General features: G+C 37.5%; 1 protein-coding gene across 1 annotated transcript in view; it reads right to left on the minus strand.

Moving 5' to 3' along the window:
- Positions 1–21,422, minus strand: part of Cfap47 (cilia and flagella associated protein 47) — a 344,640-nt gene that overhangs the window by 165,795 nt on the left and 157,423 nt on the right. Inside the window, exons 34-35 of the mRNA XM_087600976.1 lie at positions 7,352–7,446; positions 6,848–6,964 (exon numbers count right to left, since the gene is read on the minus strand). Coding sequence (XP_087457102.1) covers positions 6,848–6,964; positions 7,352–7,446 — 212 coding nt within the window. The remainder of the gene's footprint in view (positions 1–6,847; positions 6,965–7,351; positions 7,447–21,422) is intronic.

Raw genomic sequence — 21,422 nt, forward strand, 5'->3', positions numbered from 1 at the left:
AGAGGAAAACACCAAACGCCATCTGGAACCCTGGTGCAACGAAGCTCCCGGAAAGTGCAGCGCAGATCTTCCTGGTTGCTGCAGCCATGGAGAGCTCATAAGCAACACTCCAAGAGCAAACTTGAGCCTCGGGACCACAGGTAAGACCAACTTTTCTGCTGCAAGTGACCTGCCTGGTGAACTCAAGACACAGGCCCACAGGAATAGCTGAAGACCTGTAGATAGGAAAAACTTCACGCCCGAAAGCAGAAGACTCTGTCCCCATAACTGGCTGAAAGAAAACAGGAAAACAGGTCTATAGCACTCCTGAAACACAGGCTTATAGGACAGTCTAGCCACTGTCAGAAATAGCAGAACAAAGTAACACTAGAGATAATCTGACGGTGAGAGGCAAGCGCAGGAACACACCAGAAAAGCAAGATCTAGTTTCAAAATCATATTTGATCATGATGCTGGAGGACTTAAAGAAAGATGTGAAGAACTCTGTTAGAGAACAAGTAGAAGCCTACAGAGAGGAATCGCAAAAATCCCTGAAAGAATTCCAGGAAAACATAAATAAACAAGTAGAAGCACATAGAGAGGAGACAAAAAAATCCCTGAAAGAATTACAGGAAAACATAAATGAACAAGTAGAAGCCCATAGAGAGGAGACACAAAAATCCCTGAAAGAATTCCAGGAAAACACAATCAAACAGTTGAAGGAATAAAAATGGAAATAGAAGCAATCAAGAAAGAACACATGGAAACAACCCTGGATATAGAAATCCAAAATAACAGACAAGGAGCTGTAGATACAAGCTTCACCAACAGAATACAAGAGATGGAAGAGAGAATCTCAGGAGCAGAAGATTCCATAGAAATCATTTTCAACTGTCAAAGATAATGTAAAGCGGAAAAAGCTACAGGTCCAAAACATACAGGAAATCCAGGACTCAATGAGAAGATCAAACCTAAGATTAATAGGTATAGAAGAGAGTAAAGACTCCCAGCTCAAAGGACTAGTAAATATCTTCAACAAAATCATAGAAGAAAACTTCCCTAACCTAAAAAAGATACCCATTGGCATTCAAGAAGCCTACAGAACTTCAAATAGATTGGACCAGAAAAGAAACACCTCCCGTCACATAATAGTCAAAACACCAAACGCACAAAATAAAGAAAGAATATTAAAAGCAGTAAGGGAAAAAGGTCAAGTAACATATAAAGGCAGACCTATCAGAATCACACCAGACCTTTCGCCAGAAACTATGAAGGCCAGAAGATCCTGGACTGAAGTCATACAGACCCAAAGAGAACACAAATGCCAGCCCAGGTTACTGTATCCTGCAAAACTCTTAATTAACATACATGGAGAAACCAAGATATTCCATGACAAAACCAAATTTAAACAATATCTTTCTACAAATCCAGCACTACAAAGGATAATAAATGGTAAAGCCCAACATAAGGAGGCAAGCTATAACCTAGAAGAAGCAAGAAACTAATCGTCTTGGCAACAAAACAAAGAGAAGAAAAGCACACAAACATAACCTCACATCCAAATATGAATATAACATGAAGCAATAATCACTATTCTTCCTTAATATCTCTCAACATCAATGGCCTCAACTCCCCAATAAAAAGACATAGATTAACAAACTGGATACGCAACGAGGACCCTGCATTCTGCTGCCTACAGGAAACACACCTCAGAGACAAAGACAGACACTGCATCAGAGTGAAAGGCTGGAAAACATCTTTCCAAGCAAATGGTCAGAAGAAGCAAGCTGGAGTAGCCATTCTAATATCAACTAAAATCAATTTTCAACTAAAAGTCATCAAAAAAGATAAGGAGGGACACTTCATATTCATTAAAGGAAAAATCCACCAAGATTAACTCTCAATCCTAAATATCTATGCCCCAAATACAAGGGCAGCTACATATGTAAAAGAAACCTTACTAAAGCTCAAAACACACATTGCACCTCACACAATAATAGTAGGAGATTTCAACACCCCACTCTCATCAATGGACAGATCATGGAAACAGAAATTAAACAGAGACGTAGACAGACTAAGAGAACTCATGAGCCAAATGGACTTAACGGATATTTATAGAACATTCTATCCTAAAGCAAAAGGATATAACTTCTTCTAAGCTCCTCATGGTACTTTCTCCAAAAATGACCATATAATTGGTTAAAAAGGGGCCTCAACAGGTACAGAAAGATAGAAATAATCCCATGCGTGCTATCAGACGACCACGGCCTAAAGCTAGTCTTCAATAAAAATAAGGGAAGAATGCCCACATACATGTGGAAATTGAACTCAATGATAACCTGGTCAAGGAAGAATTAAAAAAAGAAATTAAAACCTTTTTAGAATTTAATGAAAATGAAGGTACAACATACCCAAACTTATGGGACACAATGAAAGCTGTGCTAAGAGGAAAACTCATAGCGCTGAGTGCCTGTAGAAAGAAACAGGAAAGAGCATATGTCAGCAGCTTGACAGCACACCTAAAAGCTCTAGAATAAAAAGAAGCAAATACAACCAGGAGGAGTAGAAGGCAGGAAATAATCAAACTCAGAGCTGAAATCAACCAAGTAGAAACAAAAAGGACCATAGAAAGAATCAACAGAACCAAAAGTTGGTTCTTTGAGAAAATCAACAAATAGATAAACCCTTAGCCAGACTAACAAGAGGACACAGACAGTGTTTCCAAATTAACAAAATCAGAAATAAAAAGGGAGACATAACTACAGATTCTGCGGAAATTCAAAAAATCATCAGATCTTACTATAAAAGCCTATATTCAACAAAACTTGAAAATCTTCAGGAAATGGACAATTTCCTAGACAGATACCAGGTACCAAAGTTAAATCAGGAACAGATAAACCAGTTAAACAACCCCGTAACTCCTAAGGAAATAGAAGCAGTCATTAAAGGTCTCCCAACGAAAAAGAAGCCAGGTCCAGACGGGTTTAGTGCAGAATTCTATCAAACCTTCATAGAAGACCTCATACCAATATTATCCAAACTATTCCACAAAATTGAAACAGATGGATCCCTACCGAATTCCTTCTATGAAGCCACAATTACTCTTATACCTAAACCACACAAAGACCCAACAAAGAAAGAGAACTTCAGACTAATTTCCCTTATGAATATCAACACAAAAATACTCAATAAAATTCTGGCCACCCGAATCCAAGAGTACATCAAAACAATCATCTACCATGATCAAGTAGGCTTCTTCCCAGGCATGCAGGGATTGTTTAATATACGGAAAATCATCAACGTGATCCATTATATAAACAAACTGAAAGAACAAAACCACATGATAATTTCATTAGATGCTGAGAAAGCATTTGACAAAATTCAACACCCCTTCATGATAAAAGTCCTGGAAAGAATAGGAATTCAAGGCCCATACCTAAACATAGTAAAAGTCATATACAGCAAACCAGTTGCTAACATTAAACTAAATGGAGAGAAACTTGAAGCAATCCCACTAAAATCAGGGACTAGACAAGGCTGCCCACTCTCTCCCTACTTAATCAATATAGTTCTTGAAGTTCTAGCCAGAGCAATCAGACAACAAAACGAGGTCAAGGGGATAAAGAACGGAAAAGAAGAAGTCAAAATATCACTGTTTGCAGATGATATGATAGTATATTTAAGTGATCCCAAAGTTCCACCAGAGAACTACTAAAGCTGATAAACAACTTCAGCAAAGTGGCTGGGTATAAAATTAACTCAAATAAATCAGTAGCCTTCCTCTACACAAAAGAGAAACAAGCCGAGAAAGAAATTAGGGAAACGACACCCTTCATAATAGACCCAAATAATATAAAGTACTTCGGTGTGACTTTAACCAAGCAAGTAAAAGGTTTGTACAATAAGAACTTCAAGCCTCTGAAGAAAGAAATTGAAGAAGACCTCAGAAGATGGAAAGATCTCCCATGCTCATGGATTGGCAGGGTTAATATAGTAAAAATGGCCATTTTACCAAAAGCGATCTACAGATTCAATGCAATCCCCATCAAAATACCAATCCAATTCTTCAAAGAGTTAGACAGAACAATTTACAAATTCATCTGGAATAACAAAAAACCCAGGATAGCTAAAGCTATCCTCAACAATAAAAGGACTTCAGGGGGAATCACTATCCCTGAACTCAAGCAGTATTACAGACCAATAGTGATAAAAACAGCATGGTATTGGTACAGAGACTGACAGATAGACTAATGGAATAGAATTGAAGACCCAGAAATGAACCCACACACCTATGGTCACTTGATTTTTGACAAAGGAGCCAAAACCATCCAATGGAAAAAAGATAGCATTTTCAGCAAATGGTGCTGGTTCAACTGCAGGTCAACATGTAGAAGAATGCAGATTGATCCATGCTTATCACCCCGTACAAAGCTTTAAGTCCAAGTGGATCAAGGACCTCCACATCAAACCAGACACACTCAAACTAATAGAAGAAAAACTAGGGAAGCATCTGGAACACATGGGCACTGGAAAAAATTTCCTGAACAAAACACCAATGGCTTATGCTCTAAGATCAAGAATTGACAAATGGGATTTCATAAAACTGCAAAGCTTCTGTAAGGCAAAGGACACTGTGGTTAGGACAAAACGGCAACCAACAGATTGGGAAAAGATCTTTACCAATCCTACAACAGATAGAGGCCTTATATCCAAAATATACAAAGAACTCAAGAAGGTAGACCGCAGGGAGACAAATAACCCTATTAAAATTGGAGTTGAGAGCTAAACAAAGAATTCACAGCTGAGGAATGCCGAATGGCTGAGAAACACCTAAAGAAATGTTCACCATCTTTAGTCATAAGGGAAATGCAAATCAAAACAACCCTGAGATTTCACCTCACAGTAGTGAGAATGGCTAAGATCAAAAACTCAGGTGACAGCAGATGCTGGAGAGGATAAGGAGAAAGAGGAACACTCCTCCATTGTTGGTGGGATTGGAGACTGGTACAACCATTCTGGAAATCAGTTTGGAGGTTCTTCAGAAAATTGGACATTGAAGTGCCTGAGGATCCAGCTATACCTCTCTTGGGCATATACCCAAAAGATGCCACAACATATAAAAAAGACACGTGCTCCACTATGTTCATCGCAGCCTTATTTATAATAGCCAGAAGCTGGAAAGAACCCAGATGCCCTTCAACAGAGGAATGGATACAGAAAATGTGGTACATCTACACAATGGAATATTACTCAGCTATCAAAAACAATGACTTTATGAAATTCATAGGCAAATGGTTGGAACTGGAAAATATCATCCTGAGTGAGCTAACCCAATTACAGAAAGACTAACATGGTATGCATTCATTAATAAGTGGCTATTAGCCCAAATGCTTGAATTACCCTAGATGCCTAGAACAAATGAAACTGAAGACGGATGATCAAAATGTGAATGCTTCACTCCTTCTTTAAAAGGGGAGCAAGAATACCCTTGGCAGGGAATAGAAAGGCAAAGATTAAAACAGTGACTGAAGGAACACCTTCAGAGCCTGCCCCACATGTGGCCCATACATATACAGCCACCCAAATAGACAAGATGGATGAAGCAAAGAATTACAGACCGACAGGAGCCGGATGTAGATCGCTTCTGAGAGACACAGCCAGAATACAGCAAATACAGAGGCGAATGCCAGCAGTAAACCACTGAACTGAGAATAGGACCCCCGTTGAAGGAATCAGAGAAAGACCTGGTAGAGTTTGAAGGGGCTCGAGACCCCATATGTACAACAATGCCAAGCAACCAGAGCTTCCAGGGACTAAACCACTACATAAAGACTATATATGGACTGACCCTGGACTCTGACCTCATAGGTAGCAATGAATATCCTAGTAAGAGCACCAGTGGAAGGGGAAGCCCTGGGTCCTGCTAAGACTGAACCCCCAGTGAACTAGACTGTTGGGGGGAGGGCGGCAATGGGGGGAGGGTTGGGAGGGGAACACCCATAAGGAAGGGAGGGGGGAGGGGGATGTTTGCCCGGAAACCGGGAAAGGGAACAACACTCGAAAAATATATAAGAAATACTCAAGTTAATAAAAAAAAAAAGAAGAAGGCAAATCTATCTACAGAACAAATTCTTAGTTGGTATTTTATTCCCAGACTTTTTCTCTCTCTCTCCCTTGTTGGTTCACACCATTTTCTTGAGGCAACAATAAAAAATGATGTCTCTTTTTGACTAATCCATATCCAATTGAATCAACTAAGACAGCTGGTATTTACAATGTTAGGTAGAATAGATTTGATCACAGTGATTTCTTCCTTCATCTGACTCCTGTTACATTTTAACATTCCTATTAATATTTATCTACATATGACCATTTTTTATAATGCACATATATTTCAATGATTCATGTAATCTACATACTGATTAAGTAACAAATTGTATATTCTATCTCTCCTACCAAGTAACAGAGGGTACAGAACATAAGAACATAGCATGTATTTTTTATTATTGTCAGTGAAAATTTGGTATGAAATGCCAAAAAGAAACCTTACTTTCAGGTCAATGTGTGTGTGTGTGTGTGTGTGTGTGTGTGTGTATGTATACAGTTTTATTCCAAAATAAATTTTTTTCATGTCCAGATTCTAAAACTGATTCTAAAACAGTACAATTATATATAATATCAAACAATTACTTAGTTTTTAAGTATCCAGAGCATTAATTGGTAGGCATATCTGAATTTCCATAGTTCAACTCAGAAAACATGTTTCAAATTAAATTTAAAATATGTAAGCACATGGATAGTATAAATGAGCAAATTAAAGAAATAAAATGCATAAACTTTGAAAGCACTTAGATATGAAGGTACTGACCTGTATGTTTAAATCAAATCCAATTTCACGAAGACTGTTTATAATAATCAAGCAATTGTGCAAAAACTGTTCTGGACGTTTTGGTCGTGTGTACATATTTATAAAATAAGACTCAATCTGGAAGTTAAAGCAAATAGAGTTTTAATTAAGGGAATAAAAACAGATAAATGTAGGTTTTCTTTTTTTTTTTTTTTGGTTCTTTTTTTTTTTTTTTCGGAGCTGGGGACCGAACCCAGGGCCTTGCGCTTCCTAGGTAAGCGCTCTACCACTGAGCTAAATCCCCAGCCCCTTAGGTTTTCTTTATAGTACCACAAAGGATAATTTGGATTTTAGCATGTGAAACAGAATAATGTATCAACACTTACGTATAAACAACAAGTCAATGGTAAGCATTAATGTTTTTGAGTCACTACTAAGGCATTTAAAAAGGCAGTTGACAGAAAATCATAACCAATAACTATTGTTATTCAGAAGACTACCACTGGACAATGAAGTAACTCTTACCAAAAATGGGCAGTATGCTGCTAGCTGTGTAGCAAACACAAGGCCATCAAGAAGGTCTGAGTCAAAATTCACGATCCATCTTTCAGGCGGCACATCTAAGGAAAAGAAATATATCATTTTTAAATTTTTGAAATATAATATAACAATTTGAAGAAAAACAAAACTATGCTCTTATTTTTAAAATATGGTTTTCATGAATAATAGGTATGATGGTTTCCTTTGGTAGTGTGGCCCATTCAGGGAAGAGTATCTACACTGGATTGGCTATGGGACTATCTCTGCGCATAGAAATATTTTAGTTACATTAACTGATGTGGTTAACTATGGCAGATACCCTTCTTTTACTAGAGTCCTAATCTGTGTTTGAGTAATGTATGCGTATACTCCTTTCTCTCAGCTCTTGGCTATAGATATAATGTGAGTAGCAATTTGGTGTTCCTGCCTTGAATTATCAACAATAATGACTAATCCATTATTATAAGCTGAAATAAATATTTTTCATTCCTAAGTTGCTTTTACTCAAGTATTTTATCATAGCAACAGAAATGAAACAAAGCATTATAAAATATATCCATTTGGTTTAAAAATAACTGTGAATTGTGTCTTATTTCTACATGAGCAACTATGAAAAACACTGTTTTATGTACTAATAAATAGAAATCTGATATTATGGCATTACTCAGTTTTCCTTCCCTTGCCCTGCTTTGCTTCTCTCCCTCCATCCCTCCCTCCATCCCTCCCTCCCTCCCTTTCTCTCTCCCTTCCTCTCTTCCTTACTTTTTTCCTTCCCTCCCACTTTTTATAAAGAGCCTCATGAATGTGTCCCAGGGTAAACTATCTATGTAGAAGAAGATAACTTTGAAGTCTGATTCTACTTCCTCTACTGTTGAAGTACTAGGCTTTCAGACTCATGCCACAACATCATTCTATATGCATTGTTCAAATGTTTGACCAATGATGAAGAACATGTAAGTGTACTCAGGCTCAAATGGCATGCTATTCCTTGTAATCTATGGTATTAACAAAATAATTATAATAAAAACCTCTCAAGTTCCAAAGGGATTACTATACTATAACTGTAATAAGTTAAAAGTATCTGAGCATCAGGCATTTATTGGAAAAACTATCCAAAATTTGGTGGTGATCTCACCACTAAATTAGACAAAATTCATTGCTATTATTGAATAGATTTTTCTTCATTTTCAAACTTTCCAAAAACGCAAAGATTCCCAATAGCTTTTTAAACACTAGTATTTGCGATCCAATTGAATAAAGGTAAACATTAGCGATATGCTTCAAATCCTTCACTCATTCCTATTTTCCATGAAAATTTTAGAAATGAGAAAAGCTATGTTCAGAACACATTTCTGTTATTTCCACAAATCAGAATTAAATTACAACTGAAAGTAGAATACTTGATTTCTCATGGACCACAGATAATCCAATATATATTACAGAAACTGGTAGTACTCTTTCACCTGCAACTTCACTATTAAATATTTTGGGAAGATTTCTATACCATTATTCCCTTTAATATTACTTGAGAAAATACAGAGTAACAGAAATCTTCATCTAATACAGAATAATGATAATTTAAATATATTTTCAGTTATATACCTTGAAGTATAACTGACAAATAATATTATATTCATGTTAAATGTATATGGTAATTTGGTTTATGTGGACTTCTTGCAGTGCCTCTTAAAATCAACCTAGGTGGGAACTTTCCATAATTAACCATTATATGTGTATATGTTTATGTTATTAAATGAAAGTAATTCTCTTAATTTGCAACCCATATTTTCCAATAAAAATAATTTGCTTTTAGTTTTCTATGAACTGGAAGCAATGTTATATTTGATCTGATAATAACAACTTGCTAGCCACTGACACTTAATAGTGGATGAGTCAGTTAGTTGTGGAGATAGATTTCATTTACCAGATATCAAATTCTCACATAAGAGTTTACTTGTCAGTATTTGGCATTTATTTTAAACCCACTAATGTCTCTAAAATTCCTCAGTGAAGTCTAACTCTGAGAAGTTAGTACTGGAGATGCAGTACACAACAGAAGGGAATGATAGTAGAAACAGGTGGTGGCTTGTCGCACTGCCTCCACGGTCAGAAAGCTGAGAACAAAGACTACTAGTTCTCAGTATGCTTTTTATCCCAGGAAAAGGACTGGTGACACCAGAATATTTTTTTATAACCTTAATTAATCTAGTATACATAATTCTTCAAAGGCATGCCCAAAATTTTGTTTCCTAGATGATTTTAGGCTCCATCAAGCTATCAATCGGTAGCAATTCCTGCATACCCATCTCTTGTAAACATAACAGCCAATCATAATCACTTATAAGCACTTATCTTCTACTTTTGACTCTAGTTACATAACTATCTTATAATATAAAATGTATTCAGTCCATCATCAAAATAACAATATTTTTAATATCTAATACATTTCAAACGTGTAAGGGTCAAGTTAAATCTAAGACTCAGGCACTCTCTTAAATATGAGCTCAGTTGTAATCAAGGTTTCATTTCATAGTTTCATACAATGTCCTCTCAAATCCTCCTTGCAAACACTCTAACCCTTCCACATATTGTCCACTCTTAGGAGCTTTCTGAAAGCATGGCCCAAGACTAAATGACTCTTTAATCTTACCTTGTTCATACCTACCACGACAGTACAACAACAACAACAATAACAACAACCTGTGCAACCTGTGAAGATACCTGTGACAACTGGAAATGTGGCCTGCTACCCCAATAGGAACCACAATGCCATAGGCCTTTTTATGTCATTCATGGTGATCGTGAGGAAGCATTTCCCTAGGAGGTTACATTGGAAAAGGGATTTCACTGCTGGGGATTCTCAGTTCAGGCTCTCTCCCTTCAGACAAATGAATTTGGATGCTCTCAAGATGGATCCATTCATGGAGGGAATCTTACCTTCCTGGCATCTTTCCTATGCTCTATATTTAAATGTCTGTTTTTTTTTTCCTCACCAGACATCCAATTGTGGTCTCTGGGAGATTCATTCTTCCTTGCTGGTATATACTTGACTTTTACTAGATATCTAACAACCCTATTTCTTAACAGTTTCAAGTTATGTCTAAAAACAATATATCCAGGTTATTATATAATTTTTTCCTATACCAACTTGAATTTACCTTGCAAATAGAGCATTCAGGGGAATTTAAAGAAAATCAAACTTTTTGTCTAGCTTTTGCTATTTTAAGTGTAGAAGCTTCCCTAGCCCCCAGATCTTTTCTTGTACCTGCAGAAAACACTAGTACAAATGCAGTTTTGTTTGTTTTTCTAATCCTTCACAACATTGAAATTGCTTTGATATAAAAATGATTTGTCAAATACTAGCAAGCATGGACCTTTGCTACTCAAGTATGGCTTTGAGGAAGAAGAGGAACTGCTTTGTGGGACAATGTTGAGAAGAGGAGAAACAAACTTCAATAAAACTTTCTATACTTTGATTCCATGCCTGTGTGTTGTCTTTTATGTAAGAGGCTACTGGGAAAATGAAATTACAGCGTACATTAGGCTTAGGTATATCAAAGATTTCTCATGCTTTTATGATAGCTCTTTTGATATAGGTTATTCTTTCTTCTATATTCTAAGGTTTTATACAAAAAGCAGCTAGGTTGAAGGAGTAACACTGGCACACAAAATCTCTGGGGAATCAACAGCTTTATCTAGTCTTCAGTTCTCAGAAATAAACAGTTAAAATGCTACTAGACACATTTAAATTAAAATTTACTTTGAGTTTCTTTTTTCATCCAGTTTAACAATATTTTATTTAAAATAGCCTTCTTAAAATGGAAATAAACCCAGGTAGTAGAGCCTTTAATCCCAACATTCAAGAGGTAGAGGCAGATGGGTCTATGAGTTCCAGGCGAGCCTATTCTACATAGGGTATTACAGAAGTGGCAAGGCTACACAGAGAAACCCAGTCTAGAACCTGCATCACCCTCCTGCCAAAAAAGAAAAAAAATTGGTACAAAATAATATGAAAAAAATAATATACATTTTCAAAATATTGAATCACTTAATGTCAAAAAATATTAATACACTTATTTTAATGAATATTAGAATTTATAAATTAAATCTATTTTAGATTTCAAGATCATTTTTCAGGTTTAGTGAGAAAAACTCACGTAACATATTTTCAACCACATTATTACACAACTAATTGTTACTAAGTATATTTACATTATAAAATCACTATTAAGAAAATTCTGATTATATTAAGTATGAGAATAAATATACAAGTATCTGAGGTATGGTATGGTTTTTTAAAAAACTTGAATATAATATGTGATTATCAAATCAGGGTGATTAGTATATTCAACACTTCAAACTTGTATTGTTGCTTTCTATGGAGAATACTCAACATATCTCTTCCAGTTATTTAAAAAAAATTTATTGGCTCCTTGCTCCCAAACCCCATGGGAGAGAGATCTCATCGCCCAAATAGGTGGACACTCCTGAGACTACAGGGCAGGAGAGACAGCGAGTACTGTCCACCCTTGCCCATATCCCTGCCCCAAGAGCAAACTGTATAGGGCCTATAGGAACAGGAAGATCGGGGCACTCAAGCTGCAGGTCCTCTGAGGTTCAGACTGTACCCAGATCTGAAGGGACCCTGTCAAACAGCTCCCTGCACCCAAATCCAGTGGGAGGGAGAGCTAGACATTCAGAGGGGCAGACACGCCTGGGAAGCCAGGGGAGACTACTTTCTGGCCACATTTCTGACTTTAGAGGAAAATTCCTAGTGAAATCTGGGTCCCCTGTGCACAGGGACCCAAGAGAAGGCAGGGCAGGCCCTTCTGGTTGCTGCCCTCACAGAGAGCTGAAACCAAGCATCACGGAGAGAATTCAGGCCCAAGAACAGAGGTAAAACCGACATTTCTGCTCCAAGTGACCTGCCTGGTGGACTCAGGACATATGCCTACAAGAATGGCTGAAGACCAGTAACAGAAATGACTACATGCCTGAAAGCAGAACACTCTGTCCCCATAACTGGCTGAAAGAAAACGGGAAAACAGGTCTACAGCACTCCTGACACATAAGCCTATAGGACGGTCTAGCCACTGTTAGAAATAGCAGAACAAGGTAACACCAGAGCAAAATAATGGTGAGAGGCAAGTGCAGGAACCGAAGCAACAGAAACTAAGACAACATGGCATCAAAGGAGCTCAAATCTCCAAGCAAAGAAATACTGAATATCCAAACACACCAGAAAATAAAGATCAAGAGGTTAAATCACATTTGATTATGGCGATGGAGGACTTCAAGAAAGACAAAGAGAACTCCCTTAGAGAAATGCAGGAAAACACAAATAAACACCAAAAGCCTATAGAGAAGAATCAAAACAATCAGGGATAGAATTACAGGAAAACACAATCAAACGGGTAAAGGAATTAAAAATGTGAATAGAAGCAAAAAAGAAAGCAAAAAGGGAGACATCCCTGCATATAGAAAACCAGTGGAAGAGACAAGGAGCTGTAGATACAAGCATCACCAACAGAATACAAGAGATAGAAGAGAGAATCTCAGGAGCAGAATATTCCATAGAAAACATCGACACAACTGTCAAAGATAATATAAAACGGATAAAACTACTGGTCCAAAACATACAGGAAATCCAGGACACAATGAGAAGATCAACCCTGATGATAATAGATATAGAAGAGAGTGAAGACTCCCAGCTCAAAGGACAAGTAAATAACTTCAAAAAAATCATAGAAGAAAACATCCCTAACCTAAAGAAAGAGATGCCCAAAAACATACAAGAAGCCTACAGAACGCCAAATATATTGGGCCAGAAAAGAAATTCTTCCTGTCACATAACAGTCAAAACACCAAATGCACAAAACAACCAAAAATATTAAAAGCAGTAAGGGAAAAAGATCAAGTAACATATAAAGGCAGACCTATCAGAATTATATCAAAATTCTCACCAGAGACTATGAAAGCCAGAAGATCCTAGACAGATGTCATACTGACCCTAATAGAACACAAATGCCAGCCCAGGTTATTATATACAGAAACTCTCAATTAACATTGATGGAGAAACCAAGATGTTCCATGACAGAATCAAATTTATACAATATCTTTCTACAAATCCAGCACTACAAAGGATAATAAATGGTAATGCCCAACAGAAGCAGGCAAGCTACACCCTAGAAAAAGCAAGAAACTAATTATTTTGCAACAAAACAAAGAGAAGACAAGCACACAAACATAATCTCATCTCCAAATATGATTATAACAGGAAACAACTATCACTATTCCTCAATATCTCTCAACATTAATGGACTCAATTCCCCAATAAAAAGACACAGATTAACAAACTGGATAAGCAATGAGGATCCAGCATTTTCCTGCCTACAGGAAACACACCTGGGAGACAAAGACAGACACTACCTCGGGGTAAAAGGCTGGAAAACAACTTTTCAAGCAAATGGTCTGAAGAAACAACCGGAGTAGCTATTCTAATATTGAATGAAATAGATTTTTAACCAAAAGTTATCAAAAAAGATAAGGAAGCTTCATATTCATCAAAGGAAAAATCCACCAAGATGAACTCTCAATCCTAAATATCTATGCTCCAAGTAAAGGACACCTTCACACATAAAAGAAACCTTATTAAAAGCAAAGCACGCATTGCACCTCACACAATAATAGTAAAAGATTTCAACACTCCACTCTCATTAATGGACAGTTCATGGAAACAAATTTATCAGAGTCATAGACAGACTACGAGAAATCATGAACCAAATGGACTTAACACATAATTATAGAACATTCTATCCTGAAACAAAAGGATATACCTTCTTCTCACAACCTCATGGTACTTTCTCCAAGGTTGACCTCATAATCGTTCATAAAACAGGCCTCAACAGATACAGAAAGACAGAAATAATCCCATGCGTCCTATCAGACCACCACGAGCTAAAGCTGGTCTTCAATAACAATAGGAAACAAGGCCCACATATACGTGGAAGTTGAACTATGATCTACTCAATGACAACCGGGTCAAGGATGAAATAAAGAAAGAAATTAAAGATGTTTTAGAATTTAATGAAAATGAAGGTACAACATACCCAAACTTATGGGAATCAATGAAAGCTTTGCTAAGAGTAAAACCCATAGTTCTGAGTGCCTGCAGAAAGAAACAGGAGACAGCATATATCAGCAGCTTGACAGCACACCTAAAAGCTCTAGAACAAAAATAATCAAATACAGACAGGAGGAGTAGAAGGCAGGAAATAATCAAACTCAGAGCTGAAATCAACCAAGTAGAAACAAATAGGACTATACAAGGAAACAACAGAACTGAAAGCTGGTTCTTTGAGAACATCAGCAAGAGAGATAAAACCCTTAGCCAGACTAACCAGAGGACACGGAGTGTGTGTCCAAAAAAAAAAAAAAAAAAAATCAGAAATGACAAGGGAGACATAACAACAGAATCATAGGAAATTCAAAAAAAAATCAGATCCTACTACAAAAGCCTATATTCACAAAAACTTGAAAATCTACAGGAAATGGACAATTTCCTAGAAAGACATCAGGTACTAAAGTTAAATCAGGAATAGATAAACCATTTAAACAAACCACTAACTCCTAAAGTAATAGAAGCAGTCATCAAAGTCTCCTAAAAAAAAGAGCCCAGGTCCAGATGGGTCCAGTGCAGAATTCTACCAGACCTTCATAGAAAACCTCATACTAATAGTATCCAAACCATTCCACAAAATTTAAACAGATGGAGTGCTACTGAATTCCTCCTATGAAGCTACAATTACTCGTATACCTAAACCATACAAAGACTCAACAAAGAAAGAGAACTTCACACCAATTTCCCTTATCAATATCGATGCAAAAATACTCAAGAATTTTTTCTTGCAAACCTTGTCTAGTCCCTGATTTTAGTAGGATTGCTTCAAGTTTCTCTCCATTTAGTTTAATGTTAGCAACTGGTTTGCTGTATATGGCTTTTACTATGTTTTGGTATGGGCCTTGAATTCCTATTCTTTCCAGGACTTTTATCCTGAAGGGGTGTTAAATTTTGTCAAATGCTTTCTCAGCATCTAATGAAATGATCATGTGGTTTTGTTCCTTCAGTTTGTTTATATAATGGATCACGTTGATGGTTTTCCGTATATTAAACCATCCCTGCATGCCTGGGATGAAGCCTACTTGATCATGGTGGATGATTGTTTTGATGTACTCTTGGATTCGGGTGGCCAGAATTTTATTGAGTAGTTTTGTGTTGATATTCATAAGTGAAATTGGTCTGAAGTGCTCTTTCTTTGTTGGGTCTTTGTGTGGTTTAGGTATAAGAGTAATTGTGGCTTCAGAGAAGGAATTAGGTAGTGCTCCATCTCTTTCAATTTTGTGGAATAGTTTGGATAATATTGGTATGAGGTCTTCTGTCACCCTCTCCCTACTTATTCAATAGAGTTCTTGAAGTTCTAGCCAGAGAAATCAGACAACAAAACGAGGTCAAGGGGATACAGAACGGAAAAGAAGAAGTCAAAATATAACTATTTGCAGATGATATGATACTATATTTAAGTGATCCCAAAAGTTCCTCCAGAGAACTACTAAAGCTGATAAACAACTTCAGCAAATTGGCTGGGTATAAAATTAACTCAAATAAATCAGTAGCCTTCCTCTACACAAAAGAGAAACAAGCCGAGAAAGAAATTAGGGAAACGACACCCTTCATAATAGACACAAATAATATAAAGTACGTCGGTGTGACTTTAACCAAGCAAGTAAAAGATATGTACAATAAGAACTTCAAGACTCTGAAGAAAGAAATTGAAGAAGGTCTCGGAAGATGGAAAGATCTCCCATGCTCATGGACTGGCAGGGTTAATATAGTAAAAATGGCCATTTTACCAAAAGCGATCTACAGATTCAATGCAATCCCCATCAAAATACCAATCCAATTCTTCAAAGAGTTAGACAGAACAATTTGCAAATTCATCTGGAATAACAAAAAACCCAGGATAGCTAAAACTATCCTCAACAATAAAAGGACTTCAGGGGGAATCACTATCCCTGAACTCAAGCAGTATTACAGAGCAATAGTGATAAAAACTGCATGGTATTGGTACAGAGACACACAGATAGACCAGTGGAACAGGATTGAAGACTCAGAAATGAACCCACACACATATGGGCACTTGATTTTTGACAAAGGAGCCAAAACCATCAAATGGAAAAAAGATAGCATTTACATCAAATGGTGCTGGTTCAACTGGAGGTCAACATGTAGAAGTATGCAGATTGATCCATGCTTATCACCCTGTACAAAGCTTTAAGTCCAAGTGGATCAAGGACCTCCACATCAAACCAGATACACTCAAACTAATAGAAGAAAAACTAGGGAAGCTTCTGGAACACATGGGCACTGGAAAAATTTCCTGAACAAAACACCAATGGCTTATGCTCTAAGATCAAGAATCGACAAATGGGATCTCATAAAACTGCAAAGCTTCTGTAAGGCAAAGGACACTTTGGTTAGGACAAAACGGCAACCAACAGATTTGGAAAAGATCTTTACCAATCCTACAACAGATAGAGGCCTTATATCCAAAATATACAAAGAACTCAAGAAGTTAGACCGCAGGGAGACAAATAACCCTATTAAAATTGGGGTTGAGAGCTAAACAAAGAATTCACAGCTGAGGAATACTGAAGAGCTGAGAAACACCTAAAGAAATGTTCAACATCTTTAGTCATAAGGGAAATGCAAATCAAAACAACCCTGAGATTTCACCTCACACCAGTGAGAATGGCTAAGATCAAAAACTCAGGTGACAGTAAGTGCTGGCGAGGATGCGGAGAAAGAGGAACACTCCTCCATTGTTGGTGGGATTGCAGACTGGTACAACCATTCTGGAAATCAGTCTGGAGGTTCCTCAGAAAATTGGACATTGAACTACCTGAGGATCCAGCTATACCTCTCTTGGGCATATACCCAAAAGATGCCCCAACATATAAAAAAGACACGTGCTCCACTATGTTCATAGGAGCCTTATTTATAATAGCCAGAAGCTGGAAAGAACCCAGATGCCCTTCAACATATAATGGATACAGAAAATGTGGTACATCTACACAATGGAATATTACTCAGCTATCAAAAACAATGACTTTATGAAATTCATAGGCAAATGGTTGGAACTGGAAAATATCATCCTGAGTGAGGTAACCCAATCACAGAGAAACACACATGGTATGCACTTATTGATAAGTGGCTATTAGCCCTAATGCTTGAATTACCCTAGATGCCTAGAACAAATGAAACTCAAGACGGATGATCAAAATGTGAATGCTTCACTCCTTCTTTAAAAGGGGAACAAGAATACCCTTGGCAGGGAATAGAGAGGCAAAAATTAAAACAGACACAGAAGGAACACCCATTCAGATCCTGGCCCACATGTGGCCCACACATATACAGCCATCCAATTAGACAAGATAGAGGAAGCAAAGAAGTGCAGGCCGACAGGAGCGGGATGTAGATCTCTCCTGAGAGACACATCCAGAATACAGCAAATACAGAGGCGAATGCCAGCAGCAAACCACTGAACTTAGAATAGGACCCCATTGAAGGAATCAGAGAAAGAACTGGAAGAGCTCGAATTGGCTCGAGACCCCTTATGAATAACAATGCCAACCAACCAGAGCTTCCAGGGACTCAGCCACTACCTAAAGACTATACATGGACTGACCCTGGACTCTGACCTCATAGGAAGCAATGAATATCCTAGTAAGAGCACCAGTGGAAGGTTAAGCCCAGGGTCCTGCTAAGACTGAACCCCAAGTGAACTAGATTGTTGGGGGGAGGGCGGCAATGGGGGCAGGATGGGGAGGGGAACACCCATAAAGAAAGGGAGGGGGAGGGATTAGGGGGATGTTTGCCCTGAAACCAGGAAAGGAAATAACACTTGAAATGTAAATAAGAAATACTCATGTTAATAATAATAATAAAAAAAGCCAACACTGAAAAAAAAATTCTTGTAAACCGAATCCATGAGCACATCAAAACAATCATCCATCATGATAAAGTAGGCTTCATCCCAGGGATGCAAGGACGGTTTAATATAGAGAAAACCATCAACGTAATCCACTATATAAACAAACAGAAAGATAAAAACCACATGTTCATTTCATTAGATGCTGAGAAAGCATTTGACAAAATTCAACACCCCTTCATGATAAAAGTCCTGGAATGGACATGAACTCAAGGCCCATACCTAAACTAAGTAAAAGCCATGTACAGCAAACCAGTAGCTAATATTAAACTAAATGGAGAGAAACTTGAAGAAATCCCACTAAAATCAGGGACTAGAAAAGGCTGCCCACTCTCTCCCTATGTATTCAATATAGTTGTGGAATCCCTAGCCAGAGCAATCAGACAACAAAAGGAGATAAAGGGGATATAGATTGGAAAGGAAGAAGTCAAAATATCACTATTCGCAAACAATATGATAGTGCATTTAAGTGATCCCAAAAGTTCTACCAGAGAACTACTAAACCTGATAAACACCTTCAGGAATGTGGCTGGGTATAAAATTAACTCAAATAAATCAGTAACTTTCCTCTAGACAACAGAGAAACTGGTCGAGAAAGAAATTAGGGAAATGACACCCTTCATAAGAGTCTAAAATGATATAAAATACCGTGGTGTAACTTTAACAAAGCAAGTGAGAGATCTGTATGATAAGAACTTCAAGCCTCTGAAGAACAAAACTGAAGAAGATCTCAGGAGATGGAAATATCTCCCATGCTCATGGATTGGCAGGAGTAATATAGTAAAAATGGCCATTTTACCAAAAGCGGTCTACAGATTCAATGCAATCCTCATCAAAATTTCAACCCAATTGTTCATAGAGTTAGACAGAACAATTTGTAAATTCATCTGGAATAACAAAAATCCCAGGATAGCTAAAACTATCCTCAACAATAAAAGGACTTTGAGGGGAATCACTATCCCTGAAGTCAAGCAGTATTACAGAGCAATAGTGATTAAAAAAACTGCATGGTATTGGTACAGAGACAGACAGATAGACCAGAGAATAGAATTGAAGACCCAGAAATGAGGGCTTATATCCAAAACATACAATGAACTCACCAAGTTAGGCTGCAGGGAGGCAAATAACCCTATTAAAAATGGGGTTCAGAGATAAAGAATTCACAGGTGAGGAATGATGAATGGCTGAGAAGCAGCTAAAGAAATGTTCAACATCTTTAGTCATAAGGGAAATGCAAATCAAAACAACCCTGAGATTCCACCTCACACCAGTCAGAATGGCTAAAATCAAAAACTCCTGCAACAGCAGATGCTGGTGAGGATGTGGAGAGAGAGGAACACTCCTCCATTGTTGGTGGGATTTCAGACTGGTACAACCATTCTGGAAATCAGTCTGGAGGTTCCTCAGTAAATTGGACATTGTACTACTTGAGGACTCAGCTATACCTCTCTTGGGCATATACCCAAAAGTTGCTCCAACAAATAACAAAGACACATGCTCCAATATGTTCCTAATAAGCACCCTTATTTATGATCGCCAGAAGCTTGAAAGAACCCAGATGACCTTCAACAGAGGAATGGATACAGAAAATGTGTATATGTACACAATGGAATACTACTCTGCTATCACAATGACTTTATGAATTTCATAAGCAATGGATGGAACTGGAAAATATCATCCTGAGTGAGGTAACCCAATCACAGAAAAACACACATGGTATGAACTCATTGCTAAGTGGATATTAGCTCAAATGCTTGCTAAGTGGATATTAGCTCAAATGCTTGAAGTACCCTAGATGCACAGAACACATGATACTCAAGAAGGATGACCAAAATGTGAATGCTTCACTCCTTTTTTTATAAGGGGAACAAGAATATCCTTGGGAGGAAATAGGGATGCAAAGTTTAGAACAGAGGCTGAAGGAACGCCCATTCAGAGCATGTACCACACATGGCCCATATATATACAGCCATCAAACTAGATAAGATGGATGAAGCAAAGAAGTGCAGGCTGACAGGAACCGGATATATATCTCTCCTGAGAGACACAGCCAGAATATGGCAAATACATAGGCGAATGCCAGCAGCAAACCACTAAACTAAGAACAGGACCCCCCCCCCCGAAGGATTCAGAGAAAGTACTAAAAGAAAATGAGGGGGCTTGAGACCCCATATTAACAACAATGCCAACTAATCAGAGCTTCCAGGGACTAAGCCACTACCCAAAGACTATACATGGACTGCCCCTGAGCTCCAACTACATAGGTAGCATTGAATAGCCTAGTAAGGGCACCAGTGGAAGGGGAAGCCTTTGGTTCTGCCAAGACTGAACCCCCAATGAACGGGATTGTTGGGGACAGGGCGGTAATGTGGGGAGGATGGGGAGGGGATCAAGCATATAGAAGAGGAGGGGGAGGTGTTAGGATGATCGTGGCCTGGAAACTGGGAAAGGGAAGAACAATTGAAATGTAAATAAGAAATAACCAATTTAACAAAGATGTAGAAGAAAAAGAATGATAATTTTAGGAAAAAAACATTTTATTAAGAAAATGCATTGCACACTAAAACAATTTAACAATTTCATCAATGGTTGAGGAATTCTGATACCAGTGAGTTTCTCTATTGTATTTTTCCATCTTCCATAATTGAAATAAACAAATTTGATACTTTTTACTATGAATATATATTTCAAGGCATGTGATTAATGCAAAATCAAAACCTTTATGCTCTGAAAGCTAGGCAAATAGGTCTGCTGTAAAGAGGATTTGTTGTTCTTCTAGAAGACATGGGTTGAATTAGCAGCACCCAATGTGTGATACACAACTGATTTTAACTCTAGTTTTAAGAAATCCAATGGAACCTTCTGATTTTGATGGGCACTAGGTATATACATACATGATCTACATAGATGAATACTGGCAAACTTTCATACATAAAATGAATAAATCTCAAAATAAAATTAAAATATATGCTCTGTTTTTCATTCCTGTGTGCTGTGAAATAGCAGTC

This window comes from Rattus norvegicus, chromosome X (assembly GCF_021556685.1).
Source record: "Rattus norvegicus strain SHRSP/BbbUtx chromosome X, alternate assembly SHRSP_T2T, whole genome shotgun sequence".
In the NCBI taxonomy this organism is placed as follows: Eukaryota; Metazoa; Chordata; class Mammalia; order Rodentia; family Muridae; genus Rattus; species Rattus norvegicus.